The following is a 15134-nucleotide window of genomic DNA, read 5'->3' on the forward strand; positions in this document are numbered from 1 at the left end:
CCGGTGAGATGCTACACACTCTTTATAACCTTTGGGGAAACCTTAATAAACATGGTTTGCTGACTGGAGGGCTAAAATATATCACAGCCAGCAAGCTGATTGTTGTAGATGCCATGAAAGTGGAAAGTGAAAGTGAAGTCACTCAGTCGTGTCTGACTCTTAGCGACCCCATGGACTGCAGCCTACCAGGCTCCTCCATCCATGATATTTTCCGGGCAACAGTACTGGAGTGGGGTGCCATTGCCTTCTCCCTTATGAAGTAGAAATGATGTCAAATGTGTCCCATGTTTAAAAAAGAAAAGAAAAAAGTAAAGGAGTCATAAAGTCTGAACATCAAATTTTAATCTTGAACCTTTTCTCCAGTCTTCAAATTATTAACATGAAAAGGAATGATAAACTGCAATTTTATCATTACCCTATCGCCAAGTAACAAGCCCTTGTTACAAAGTCTCCATCTACTGTGCCCGAAAACCAACAGAAAACCCATACATTATATTATCTAAGTGATCTATTAACAGATGAAATTTTAACCAACTTCATACCAGGAATCTATTAACAGAGGTACTTCAATCACATAGCTTAAAATATGGAGAAAAGACAGGTAAAAAAGTGATCTTATCCGGTAGTAGTCTTTTTACTTCTTAAAATTTTTATAAAATACACTAATTTCCCAAAATAAAGAATATTATGACACATTGGTGTCAACTTACACAAATGAAAGCTGATGGCAGCTTTTTTTCCTAGCTGAAGTTCATTTCACCAAAACTTTATATATTACATGAATATCCCAGTAAAGTATTTTTTTAAAAAATTCAATACACAGGAACATAATGTACAGTGTCTTATAAAAAATGGTTAATTTAGGAATGATTTCATTTCAACCACATAATATATCTCTTTAAGACCATAAAACTGCTTGCAAGAAGACTCTCAGTCCATGTTTTGACTCCCTAGTTGCAATTCTTAAAGGTAAAAAATGAGAAGGGTTTTGTTTTTGCTTTCTCATGAGAAAACTGTGGTCGCTGTTTCTGCCGCTGCCAGGCCCCCTCCCTGGCTCTGCTGTGAGGGGGCCCCGAGCCAGGCTGTGTGGCTGGCTGGGGTGGGGGCGGCATGGCTGTCACAGAGGGGCGGCGGGGGCCGTGGGCTCAGCCCACCCATGCCCAGCAGCCTGCAAGGGGCACAGCCCAGGCCTCAGCCGCCCGGGGACAGCGGCGCTCGGGGTGACCTGGGCAGACAAGGGGGTGACCTGGGCAGACAAGGGGCTGCCCAGCCCAGCCGCACGGCCGCGGCATCCCCTGTGGCTGCTGTGTGGGGTGCAGCCCCACCCGGGGGTGGGGGGCATGGGAAGAGCCCCACGAACGCCTGTGGCCCTCACGCGGAGGCCGCCTGTGGTGACAACATGGGGTCATTCAGGGCCGTCTGCAGACAGGGCGCACCTGCGATTCTTCAACGTCCGGCCACTGAGCCGAGCTCTGAACACATGCTCTCCAAGGGTTGTGCTTTATTCCCCCTTCTCCTAGGAAATCGGAGACCCTCACTATTAAAGTGAGGACTGGGTTCTGGGGTGACTCCAGACCCAACCAGAAAGACAGGTGCCCACCTCGCCACCCGGGCCCCCCTCAGCGCCCTGGGTTCACTCATGGGCCCTGACTTCCCAGAGAGACGGCCAGGCGTGACAGCCGGCATCCCGGACCCAAAGAAGGGAGTGAGCCCGGGAAGGCGGGGCCGTCTTCTTAACCCTCTGAGCCACCAGGGCAGCCCGGGGGCCATCTTCTACACCGAGGGGGTCTGTTGCTCCCAACAGGGGGTCACACAGCCTCTCATCGGCTACTGTTTCATAAATTAATAACTTCTCAAAATCATAATCCAAAGAATTCATCTATTACAGGAAAAATTCAAGTTTAAAAAAGCAAATAAATTAGTTAAGCCTTGTAAACAGTTGTCCATCTCAGCTAGGTTCCTCTGTGGAGTGAATCAGACAGCTCAAGGCAGGTGGCAGGTGACCAAGGCAAGGGGCCAAGTGCCCGCGGGCCATCAGAGGGCCGTGGAGACAGATGCGGTCCGGCCCGGCGGCCCCTCAGATGTTCTCCACGAAGCTCCCGGGGAAAAGCCCCGTCTTCCCGTTCCGCTGCAGCGTGCCCTTGAACCAGCCGTCCTCCCGCTTCTTGTGCACGAACACGATGTCGCCCTCCTTGAGCTCCAGCTCTGCCTCGCTCTGCGGCGGGTAGGAGACCACCACCCGGTGCCTGCGGTGGGGAAACAGAGATGGGTGACTGAGAGGCGGTGGGTGACAGAGGCGGTGGGTGACAGAGAGACGGTGGGTGACAGAGAGGCGGTGGGTGACTGAGAGGCGGTGGATGACAGAGAGATGGCACAAAGAACAGACAGATGACAGACAGTCAGGCTCCAGAGCACAGAGGGAGAGATGGTACATGCGGGGAGAGAGAGTAAGTGATAGACAGACGGGGGAACAGATAGATGGTAGATGGGTGACAGAGAATAGATAGACAGATGATACAGGGAGAGAGAACAAATCAAAGATAGATGGGGGAATAGATGATAGACAGGGGAACAGATAGATAGTAGATGGGTGACAGAGAATAGACAGATGATACAGGGAGAGAGAATAAATCAAAGATAGATGGGGGAATAGATTATAGACGGGGGAATAGATGATAGACGGGGGAACAGATAGACAGGGGAACAGACCGATGATGAGGGGCAGGAGGACAGAAGGGGAGGATGATGGATGAGGGAGGGAAGGGGAGCAGGGAGGTAGAGGCAGATGATAGAATGATGACAGTAGAAGTCGGGGAGGGAGAGGGAAGGTGGGGGCTCAGTTACAGCTGCTCAGAGTCAGGCAAAGCCAGCATGCATACCTCAGATGTTGACAGAGCAGGACAGAGCACAAATCTGCCTACAATGTTGGTAAAATGACCCAAACCGCCACCGTCCCCTGTTGAGTAGAGACCTGCTGTGAACAGCGCTTGGACGTGCATAAAAGTCCACAAGTGACCAAGGACTGAGCTGGATGAGGATGGACTCCAGGGAAGCTCTTCCTTCCCAGCTCTTTCTGGGGCAGCTTGTCCCAAGGTTCACACAAGGAGGGGACTGGGGCCACCTGCTCAATCTGATTGCCACGGGTCTGACCTATGGTCTGCTTCTCCGAGCGTTCTCAACTCAGGGATCACTGGGAGAAGGGGTAATTATCATTTCAAGATTCCTGAAGCCTGGCTGGTTTAAGGCCAGCTACTCCCTGGCACCCCACTCCAGTACTCTTGCCTGGAAAATCCCATGGATGGAGGAGCCTGGAAGGCTGCAGTCCATGGGGTCGCTGAGGGTCAGACACGACTGAGCGACTTCCCTTTCACTTTTCACTTTCATGCATTGGAGAAAGAAATGGCAACCCACTCCAGTGTTCTTGCCTGGAGAACCCCAGGGATGGGGAAGCCTGGTGGGCTGCCGTCTATGGGGTTGCACAGAGTCGGACATGACTGAAATGACTTAGCATAGCACCCCCTGCTTCCAGGCTTGTTTCCTTCTGCAAAATTATGCTCAAGAGCCACGGAAGCCCTGGGGAGGTGAGCTGTGTCTCACTCTGTGTGGTCTCTGCCCACCTGTGTGACCAACAGAAGCCTGCACAAATGATGATCTGGGGTGCTGAGGCACGGTCCTAACGGGTGTGCGGGGGTCCCCACTCTGCAGCCTCCTGGAAACCACCCTTGCTGCCAGCTGAGTCATCCCCCCGCGCACAGATGTGCAGGCCAGGTAAGAGAGGTCTCTTTCCAAAAGTCGCTGGAAGGGGTCTTCTCTCCCTACTCAAGCCTTCACGAGACTGTAGCTCAGGTGGATGTCTGGACACTAACCTCAAAAAATGCCCTAATCCAGGACCAGTCGTGTATGCCACCCGCAAAGTCCTAACTTCCAGAACTGCGAAACAATACATGCTCACGGTTAAGTTAAGCCTCTGAGTTCTGGAGTAATGTGTTACACTTATAAATGTGGACACACCTCTCTTGCTGGCTGATGCTAATCAGTGAGTATGAAGCTATTCAAGTGGTTGAGTTTCTACGCTCATTTGGTTCTCAAAGTCAGAAAATGAACTTAGAGCCTAAACGGTGACCCCCTCCACTATTCTTGCCTGGGAAATCCCAGGGACAGAAGAGCCTGGTGGGTACAGGCTACAGGGTTGCCAAGAGTTGGACACAACTTAGCAACTAAACAACAACAACAGAGCTATAAAAGCGGCTGAGTTTCTACTCTCATTTGGCTCTTAAAGTCAGAAAACGAACCTCTAGCCTCCTAGGACTCACTCTTAACAGCACATAGAGAATGTCATGGCTGAAAAAATGGTCGTTGGAACTGAGTCTACACAACTGCCCCAACCTCATGAAACCCATCAGCGCAGTCCTTCTGGAAGATCACTGGTTTTACCAGCCTCCAACCCATAATGACCAGAGTCCATTTACGCGAGGACGTGAGCAAGAGCCTCAGGCTATGACTCGATTAATAAAGGCATCTCTGCAAAGGCCCAGCGGCTGCCTGGACCATTCCTGGGTGACTCTGGGCTCGGGAACCAAGTTGCCGTCCGGGGTGTTGAGCAGAAGCGCAGCACGGAGGCTGCCTGGCTGTTCGTAAGAGAGGTCCTGGGAAGCCAGCAACAGGACAGGCTGCGTCTGAGCAAGCCTGCAGGTTGTAGGGGGAGGCCTGGCCTCTCATGAGAAGTGGGCCTGGGGCTTATGCTCAGAGCAGCTTTTGCTTGAGCCTTAATTTCCTCATCTTTGCACTAGGATGGCTGTGACCACACAGGTGTTACCAGAGGATGTGGGGACAACAGGGGTATGATGCACTCAACACTCGTCTGTCACAGAGTTCACACCCTGAGCGCCAGTTCCCACCATGACCGTGCGTCTCAGGCAAGGGATCCAGATGAGAAGGTGTCTCAGCTCTGATGCCAACAGGTTGAAGAGCCTGTGAAAAGCCATGCTGCCATCTGGGGCAGGTTAACATTTGAGCAAAGCTCCATAATTATAGGAAGAAGCACACAAGTAACTCATCATATTCAGAGCCAATCTCTGATTAAACGTATCGACCCTGGTCCTCCGCGAGCTGCCTTAAAGGTGAAATGGAACAAAAGCTGTTATTGAAAAAAGTGACTAGATTAACATTTGCATTTTAGAAATGCACTAAACCAACTCCGTCAAACATTTTCTGAACTTGAACTGCTGCCAAGCTAAGACCACAATCTTCCTGCCAAGTCCCCAGGGGAGCAGGTTTTCATGGCTGAGTGACGAGTGTCCTGGGCTGAGAGGAGCGAGAACCATGACCTTGGACCATAGGAAGACCACTGGCTACGGCAGAGACTCTGCTCAGATCCTAGCCCTGGCTCGAAGAGCGGTGTGCACACAGATTCCCAACAGGGACGCTCAAGACCAATGCTGGGCACAGCGGGCCACCATCTCAGGCATGGAGAAGCTTTGTAAAGTCCATATTCACTGACCCCAGGCAACGTGAGTGCAGCCACAGAGCCCAAAACCCGTTGCTCCAGCCACGACCCCTTGGGTGTTCTGAGCAGGGATTCTGGGGCGTCCCACGCCTCAGGGGCCATAATTCTCTCCCACAACTGCCATGGACCTGGGGTCCACCTTCCACATCTGCACCCCAGCCTCGCCGCTCTGACCTGTCCCACCTGAGCAAATAACCTGCCTGTCCTCCCAGCCTCCAATCTCCTCCTGTCCCCACTGCATTCTGCATATGATCAAAATACTAACTTTCTTAATTGCCAGCTCTATTTGCAGCTATTTCTTGCTCAATATTCCTTACAGCTTCCCAACTCCTTGGAGCAAGGTTACTCCCCAGTCTGGCATGTGAAGCGCTCAATGGCCTCAATCTCTCTGCAGCCACAGCTAATGGTCATCCCCATGAATGTGCACACACACCTGTGCACCGGGACACAGCCCCCAGGTACGGCCTCTGCCCCAAACCCCAGGCCTTGGCTCACACAGTCCCCTGGGGGCGCCCTCGGACAAGCCCAGAGCCCACCCATGCCCAACAGGCTCTCAAAGCCTTGCTCCATCTGCCCTGTGACTGAAGGAAACTTCATCCCTGACCAGATTCCAGAAGCCCTGTGCATGGTCCTTAGCACAGTACACATAAGAATCCTTCATAAGAATGTCCAGCGACAAAAGGAAAGGTTTAATTGTATAGCAAAGTGATTTTTCCAAATGTACAACGTTCCTCAAAAAGGAATAAAATTCTGACAAAAGTTACAACATGGATGAACCTTCAAAATATTATGCTGAGTGAAATCAGTCACACACAATTCCACCTATGAGATGTGGAGACTAGTCAGACCCAGAGAGACAGAAACGAGAAGTGGGTTTGTCAGGAATTGGGGAAGGCAGGAATGGAAAGTGAGTGTTTAACAGGGTGACGAAAAAGCTCTAGAAATGGATGGCAGTGATGGTTATACAACAATGTGAATGTACTTAATACTACTGAACTGTATCCCTGAAAAAAAAAAATGGCACATTTTATGGACATTTTACCACAATTAAAAAAAAGATAAATTAATTTAAAAATAAATGAAGGGACTTCCCTGGTGGTCCGGTGGCTAAGACTCCCCACTCCCAGTGCAGGAGCCTGGTCAGGGTTTAACCCCCGGTTAGGGAAGTGGATCCCACAGGTCACAACTAGAAATTCTTATGCTGCAACAAAGACCCGGTGCAGCCAGACAAATACATATTTTTAAAAATTAATGGAAAAATTAACAAAACTCACTTTAAAGCTTCTCAGCTATTTATGAAGAGCTCACCTGACTTAGTTGAAATTCACTAGAATGTATTGAACAAAAAAATGTTATCACGGTAAAATTCCACATGTTAAGTCTCATAGGCTTAAAATATTTGGTTAGGTTTAAGAAATATGTGTTATGCAGGGAGGCAGTTCAGATGAATGTGTTGTAGCAGACAGTTTTTTTTTTAAATGGTGTTAGACTTGAATTCATCTAGTTATTGTTTGAATGAGGGTGGGTGGGTAGAAGGATAACAAAATTACTGTTAGTGTTTCTTTCCTTAAGGAAAAAGATGTGAATCCCAGCCTTATTTCAGGGAAGCCTTTGAAGCTATGATGGACGTAAGTCTAAATTAAATGTATGTATGTTTCATTATATTGCTCTTAAAAGACTACTGAGGTGGCAGTTTAATTCTTAAAAACAATAAAATGAAAGCATAAATACTAAAAAAAATAAAAATAAAAATTAATGGAAAGCTGAAAGAAAGAAGAAAGCAAAGAAGACAGACGGGGAAGGAGCGAGGAAGGAAGGAAAACCATCAAAAGCTACGTGCCTCCTGCTCCTTTCGGACAAAGCCTGGGGGTGACAAAGGGCACGGAGGGCGGCTCCCAGGCCCGGCCCTGAGAGGGCCTCCGCCTCTCGTGTGACCCTGAGATCTGGGGGATGCTGACCCAGGTGGAATGCAAGACAGGGAAGCCTGCTGTATGAAGCAGCTCCACAGACACCCCCAGGGCAGTCTTTCTGCTCCAGGCTCAGGCATTCCAGTCTCTGCTTAGATGGGCACCCGCAGTCTTTCATTAGCACAAATTTCCCACTTCCTTAATTTTTTGGTCTTTCTCATGTTTTCTGCAGTTCACGCTTTTTTGTTTCTGATCTCTCCGGATCTTGCCCAGATCGAGTCCCCAGGCTCTGGGAGGCAGGGTGCCCGTTGCCCCGTCTGGGTGGCTGACCTCTACTACGGCACGTCACTAGCAAAACCAGACTTGCCTGCTTCGTAGTTTGCTTGAAGTCTGAGTGACTTACACTCATTGCTTCCTCCAGGGGGTTCACTGTCACAGCCTCAAATTAATCATTCTGTTTAAGCCCAGCTGCCTTTCTATAAATCTGTCTCTGTCCAATTTGTATGTTTTCTGGTATTGTCCCTGATCAAGGAGCAGAGGTCCTTTTCCAATTTAGCAGATGGGCTTATCGGTACGTGGTTATCAGTTTAAATCCTAAACTTAAAAATATACGAAGATGACTTACTGTGTCTACTTTATCTGTAATTTCTTTTCGTAGGAAAAAAAAAAAAAACTGTCACATGTACTTTATTTGCCATCCCTTCTGAAATATTTTATTTCTACTTTCTCTTTGCAATTTCCTAATTATTTTTCCTCAGTCCTTCCAAAATAGAGCCTTCAATATCTGCTTTATTATCTCCGCTGTCATCAATTCTATTCCGCCCCCAGAATACAGCATTTCGTGCTTGTTTTCCTCAGTCTCTCTCACAAACACAAAAGATTCCTTTTGCTCCTCGGAGAACAGGCTCAGCTGGCACCAGATCTGCCAGCACACCTCCAGGCGCCTCCCTTCCTCCTCATAGTGTGAGACGTAAGCAGAGCTTCCCCTTCTCCCACTTGAGATTTACGGGGCAGGGTCCCACTTCAAGAGGAAATTTTATTCCTGTTGTCACTCTCATCTGTAGATGAATCCTATCTCATACTAGACTGATATTACACATTAAAAATATTTCTCTGGAACTCTAGAAGGAAAAATTCTACCAGAAGAGCCCCATGCTCTCGCATTTTGTGGGGGCAGGAGTCGTGACATTTAGACTCTGGTGAATTGAGGATGCTAAGATCCTGAAATGCTTCCTAAATTAGACTGATGTGAAAGCTAACCTTCCCTGCATTTTTAGCATGAAGTACTTTTTCCTAGGTTGAAATTTTTTAAATTCCAAAAGAGGTAATCCCTAAAATACACCCTTGGAAGTTTCTGAGTAACCAAAAAATTTCCTTCCCAGTGGATAACAGGATAATAGACTGTTTTCCTATGCTACTTGCTTCCACACATTTTTCCTATTGTGTCTATAGTCAGGCAGACCTAAGAAGCTGAGTTAGACACATACCATCACCATGGCTGTAGGATGGCAAAAAGGCCATGAGAAGCTGGTAAGGCTGGCTATTATATTCAATATTCCACTGAGCACGTGGATTATAAAAATATAAATGCGGGGCAGAAATTCTCTCCAAAGACCACTTTCCCACTTGTAAAAATGGAAATGCTTCCATAAAATACCAGGCAGAGGATCCCAGCGTGCCCTGCCCACATGATCAGCAGTAAACCCGCCTGCGCCTTGTCTGGAGGGGCAGCCACCCACGGCCCCTCCTGTTGAGATGCTCTGGACTGTGGGAGCCTTCTGTAAGCAAGGCGACCTGCTGTGAGCAAGGCGCCCCTCTGTGAGCAAGGCTGGGGTGCAGAAGCTTGGAGACTGGCACACCGGGCCTCTGGAAAGAGCCAGTGCTGGGGGTGGGGGGCGTGGAGAGGTGTCAGTGCTGGCCAGAGTCTGGCGGGGAGTGGGGGGGGTCTGGTACAGTGAAGCAGCCCCCAGGCAGACACAGAGACACCACCAATGAGAGGGCAGCGGGCAGGCTCAGCTCGCAGAGGGACTTGCACTCAGCATTGGGGGGCGAGGAACCGCCTCTGTGGCCCAGAGAGAGTAAACGAGTCACTGGACTGGGTCCAGGAGCAGAGGTGCCCTCCCTGGAGAGCCAAGAGACATCACAGGAAAAAGCAAGACTCCTGGAATGAAGGGGGATGTGAACTTGGGGCAAAACCTCAAAGCTTTACTGAGAGCCCAGTGGATGAGGGGAAAGACAGAATGGTTTCACAGGTGAGGCAGAAACACTTCAGGGTAATGTCTCATTTCAAAACTGGTTTTAGAAGGGTCAGAACTACACAGAACTATCTCATGCCCCCATAAAAGTCCACAGCGAACAGTGTACTTTGTATTTAAGGCACATGGATTGTTTAATTCTTTCCCGAGTTACTTCTGGGTAATAAAGTAAGCCCCTCAAACTGTCTGAGTGCAGGCCTCAGGTTTAGTGGGTATTTCATCTGAAATACAGAGTTCAGGTGGATTTAAGTCATTGTAAAGTGTAACACTTTACAGTAAGATCTTGAATCATTAACTGAAAATACTGCCCCAAAGGCGACACCACCACAGATGAGAAACATGCTCTGTGTGAGACTCAGGGACAGGGGGACTCGAGCCTGCAGAGACAGATGGCACCTCCTCCAGCAAATGCTTACATACTTATGCTAACGTTATGGGAAAACAGTTCTCTAGTTTCAGAGTGCTTCATGCCATCTTCTCAGGCAACAGACCATGCCGCACTTTTAATTCATATGATCCGAGCAGGGTTTCGGTTTTTGTTTTTTGCTCTCGGATCGGCTTTATTTTTTTCCTAGCAGGTTTCTGTTTTATTAAATAGATTTTCTTTCCTAACACGCTCCGAGAGCCCCAGCAGCGACACAGACAGGACAGCTCCCATCTGTAAAGGTGACTCGAGGCCACAGTCACCGAACAGGGCTCACTGTTCTGAGGGTAAGCCCCGTCAGCGGGTCAGCAGGGGTCGGGCCAGAAGAACTCTGCTACATTCTGGCTCAGGAAGAAGCTGAAGAGAACTCTGGGGGATGGAACACTCCAGGAGCCCTCCAACTAGCAGGCAGTGGTGTTCATAAACCTTTGATAAAAAGGGCCGAAGATGAAACGAGGGTGGCTGGCTGGCCGTGAACGAGGAGCCAAGAGAAGGCAGGGCCAGGGCTGCCGTGACCACTGCCCCATAGAGGAGAGCTCTGGAGACATGATGGAAAGGGGTGAGGATGTAGAGGGGACCGCAGAGATGGAGCGTGTCACCCGAGGGGGACAGGAGCCAGCGCCGGCTGTCACCACAGACCCCAGGAAGGAGCCGGAGACGCCGTGGGTGCCGCAGACCTGCCGGCTCCCAGCGCCCATGACGAGAACCCACCTCTCGCACACGGCGGGCCGCACCTCACTGGCCGCGGGGCCCAGGGACGAGCAGGGTTGCCGGGGGGGTGGCGCCACTGGGGCCGAGTCCAGGGAGGAGGCCCTGCGCTGGGGGCCGGGGGCCATGGTGTCCCCATCGCAGGGCCCAGGGCAGGCGCAGGGGGGACCTGGGGGCCCGCAGGACAGCTCGGCCCCCAGCTCGGCATCCAGCGTGGGTGAGGCCGGCGGTGATCCCCGCGGCTTGCGCTTGGTGGAGGCCCCGGACAGCAGCTTCAACAGCCCCTTTTTCTCTTTCTAAGAAAAAAAAAAAAAGTGCATGGGTTGGAGACATGGTTCTGTTGGTAGAGTTTCAAGTTCAGATTTGAGCTTTCCAAGGGACCCCTGAGGGTGTCTGGGACTCCTGGTCCGGCTCCTGGGGCTGTGTGCTCAATGCCCTTTACCTCTCTGCGCAACGTCCACCCACCTGCACATCTTCCCTGGTTCTGGACACTCAAGTGCTCATCACCAACCTCCATGGAGGTGGGATGAGCAGATAAAAAGGATGGAAAACCAAAATCCCACCAATTCACTTCCCAGGCTTGGCGAAGGCAAAGTAGACACTTTAGGACAAAATGGAAATTTCAGACGATAGCTTTAATTTCCTGAAATCTTCAATTCTTGTGTGCTATACTCAACTAACATAAACCCACTTGCATTTTAGTATCTTACTCCACAGCCATAGACCTGAGGCTTATCCCTCATAGGAGATGATGTCTTGACCAGGGTGAAGGGCTAAGTCATATTCACTCATCACTACGTTGATGAAATTTAACAAACTGATAATAACAGAAGTCAAACCGTATCTGTTGTGCAAATACTTCTTTAATTCAAAAACAGTCGTGTCCAACTCTTTACGACCCCATGGACTATAGCCAGGCTCCTCTGTTCATGGGATGCTCCAAGCAAGAATACTGGAGTGGGTTGCCATTTCCTTCTCCAGGGGATATTCCCCACCCAGGGATCAAATCTACGTCTCCTATATTTCAGGCGGATTCTTTACCAAAAACAAGTACAAAATTTGAAAAAAGCCCATCAGTATAATAAAAACATTTTATGTGTCTTTTTGCAAGCAAGCGTATAAATGAGAATTACTCCCATCAACCTCAAGCCATAGAAGCCACCTCATGGGTCTTGGTCCCCTGTGGTCTTTTCCTTTTGGCCTTGCTCTGCTAGGAAACCAGATCTAGGGCTGGCTCTTCTCTGTGCCCAGACCCCAGGTGTCAATATTCTTCTGATGCCCAAAGTAATAACAACCATCATTTTAAGTTGCTTTACTAATGTGTCAACTGTGCCATCAAGTCCTCTGACTGAAAACATGGTCCGAAAATACAATAGTTGAGAGAAATAACCCTTTAGAATGCTCTCTAGGCAAACTGGGACTATTAAGATCCACTAACAGGGAAGGAGAATTATAAGCAGCCCTCAAGGAGAGAGAACACCGAGGAATTCTTCCTGAATACTGACTTAGTTCAAACTCAGTCAAATATCCCTTGGGCACGGTGGCGGGGGGTGGGGTAGGGGAGGATCCATAATAACAGAGTTCAGTTAGAGACAGTCTGGCAGAAGGAAACAAAGGTAACCATTTATCAGACGATCATCCCAGGTGGTCTGCACCACGGGCCCCATTTACCTAACGTGGCCCACAGCACTGCTAACCTGCAGGGCAGGGGCTCTTCCCATAGGGAACATCATTACAGAACGCTGAGCAGAGGTCCCTGAGCTATACATTAGGTCCTTATTAGTCATCTATTTATACGGTGGTGTGCACATATCGATCCCAATCTGTCTCTCCCTCTCTTACCTCCTGCTAACCATGTTTGTTTTCTACGTCTGCAACCCTACTCTGTGTTGTAAATAAGCTCGTTTGTGCCCTTTTTCTTTTTATATTCCACACGTAAGCAACATTATATGGTATTTGTCTGTGTCCGCCGCACTTCACTCAGTGTGACGATCTCTAGGTCTGTCGGTGTTGCTGCAAACGGCATTATTTTGTTCTTCCTTATGACTGCGTGATAGTCCAGTGTGTGCATGTACCACACCTCCTTGACCCACTCCTATGCTGACAGATACTCAGGCCGTTTCCACGTCTTGGCTGCTGTAAACAGTGCTGCTGTGAACAATGGGGTGCACGTATCTTTCTGAGTTATGGTTTCCTCTGGGTATATGCCCCGCAATGGGATTGCTGGGTCACATGGTTACTCTATTTTTCAATTTTTAAGGATCCTCCACACTGTTCTCTGCACTAGTCATCATATTTACATTCTCATAACAGTGTACAAGGGTTCCCTTTTCTTCACACCCACTCCAGCCTTCTCATTTGTAGACTTTTTGATAATGGCCATTCTGACCAATGTGAGGTGATATTAATACCTCACTGTAATTTTTATTTGTATTTCTCTAGTAATTAGTGAGAATTGATTTTTAAAAGTTACAAGAAAATATATGCATGGCCTGAAATTCAGAAGGAAATCCTGAAGCTTCGGCTCCAAGCACACACTGTAAATCACCCCAGCAGGTGAAGGGGCAGAAGGACCCAATGATGAAGGCACTTACGTGATGCCCCAGGAAGTGATGATGATGTCCCAGGAAGTGGCAGAAAGGCCTCCACAAAAGGATCAGGAGAAGGGCCCCAAGAAGAACACACCATGGCTGTGGCAAGTCAAGATGCTGAAGGCCAGAATGAACTTAAACTCACAAAAATGCGAATGACCGAAAAAAGTAGGGGTGGGGTGTGTGCTGCTTTAAAGTTTTGTTGGGAACAAGAAAGACATGGATCTGGTGCCTGGGGTGGATGGTGGTCCTCAGATGCATGAAGAGTCCCTTTCAGACTAGACAGCAAGAACAAACCTTGGTAGGAGGGAAACAGGGGAGGAACTGGGATTCAGAGGTGAAACCACTCCTCCCGACAGGCTGATCCACCCCAGTGGACTGAGGAAATTAACAGCTGGAACACAACCCATCTCTGACACATCGAGGTGAATCTGGGACCAAGGTCAACTCAACATGCCAAAGAAAGACATGTGTGGTCCTCATTTTCATAGACGACCACAACAGCACTTGCAGACCACCTGGGAAATCCTAAAACAGGGTATCTGATGAAAGGCTGACTCAGAAAAGGAAGTGAGACCAAGGAAGTCTCCTCCATGAGATGCGGGCTAACAGGTTACAGCAGAAATGGTGAGGCGACTGGGGAACTGTTTGGATGGGAGAATGAGAGACAGCTGGATCTCAGCCAGGCATCCGCCAAGCTCTCTCCGAGTGTCCTGGCAAGAGGATGGAGTGATGGGGGTGAAGTGACGCTCCTTGCACTAATCATGGGTCACTGAGTTTATAGCCATTGGGACAATCTCTTTAATGAATTGGGAACATTAAATGAGGTGGCAGATTTAGAAAGGGAAATTAGAAATCTGTGATATGAAGAATATGGGGGGAAAAACCCTCAAGAGTGAAGCCTTTAAGAAAAGACGATAACCCTGAACTCTTTGCAGGGATCATATAGAAAGGAGACCATCGTTTTCTATGCAGTCCCTCAAAGCACAGTGCGAGGGCTTGAAGTCACAGGGGGACAGGTGTGTGCTGACGGAACTTTCCAGGAGTTCGAGCTGCCTGAAGACAGTGTTGATGCTCCACAACAGGACACAGGGCCACAGGGCATCCTAGCAGAGGCCAGTGGCCACTTGTCAGGAGGGGGAATGAGCGGAGCAAACAGGTCACTGCTCTCTGCTTCTGGTGTCATCTCCCTCCAGCCCTGATCTTCCTTCCTCCCTTATAAGGAGATCCCTTTGCTTATTATATTGGGCTCACTCAGCTAATCCACTCGTCTTTAAACCTTTAATTGAATCACATCTGTAAGACCCCTTCTGCAACGTAAGGAAATGTATTATCAAATTTCAGGGATCAGGACATGGACCTCCTTGGGGGCCGTTATTCTCCCTAGCACAGGCATCCTGCAGATTCTATGAATCCTTCCTTTGGAAGCCTGGGCTCCAGAGCCCGATTCTCTGAGACAATGGCCCCTGATGCCTTGTCCTGGAACCTTCAGATCTAAGCTGTAAAGTAAGTTTACTTTCTGAAGATCCTGGCAGGGTTGACCACATGAGACTGAGTACAAGTTTAATGTAGTTAATCATAAACATTGAACTGATACCGATCTTTTGCAAAAGCACTCCTGTTAACTCAACAATTAAATATTAACTTTTTAGTAGGCTGTTAAGTTTATTTCCTTATAAAGCCCTGTTCACAGGCTCCCTGGTCATTTAAACAGAGCGATGTACATGACCGTGGAAGCAGGTG

At 48.9% G+C, this 15134-nt stretch overlaps 1 protein-coding gene across 7 annotated transcripts in view; it reads right to left on the minus strand.

Moving 5' to 3' along the window:
• Positions 1-320: 320 nt before the first annotated feature.
• The window catches only part of SH3RF1 (SH3 domain containing ring finger 1), a 155517-nt gene continuing 140703 nt past the window's right edge, over positions 321-15134 (minus strand). For 5 of the 7 annotated variants that reach the window (XM_027548922.1, XM_027548923.1, XM_027548921.1 and 2 more), the window contains exons 11-12: positions 10804-11096; positions 321-2246 (exon numbers count right to left, since the gene is read on the minus strand). In XM_027548922.1, coding sequence (XP_027404723.1) covers positions 2078-2246; positions 10804-11096 — 462 coding nt within the window. In that variant the 3' untranslated portion in view covers positions 321-2077. The remainder of the gene's footprint in view (positions 2247-10803; positions 11097-15134) is intronic. The other 2 variants (XM_027548927.1, XM_027548926.1) reach the window with 1 other exon arrangement.

This window comes from Bos indicus x Bos taurus, chromosome 8 (assembly GCF_003369695.1).
Source record: "Bos indicus x Bos taurus breed Angus x Brahman F1 hybrid chromosome 8, Bos_hybrid_MaternalHap_v2.0, whole genome shotgun sequence".
Taxonomy (NCBI): Eukaryota; Metazoa; Chordata; class Mammalia; order Artiodactyla; family Bovidae; genus Bos; species Bos indicus x Bos taurus.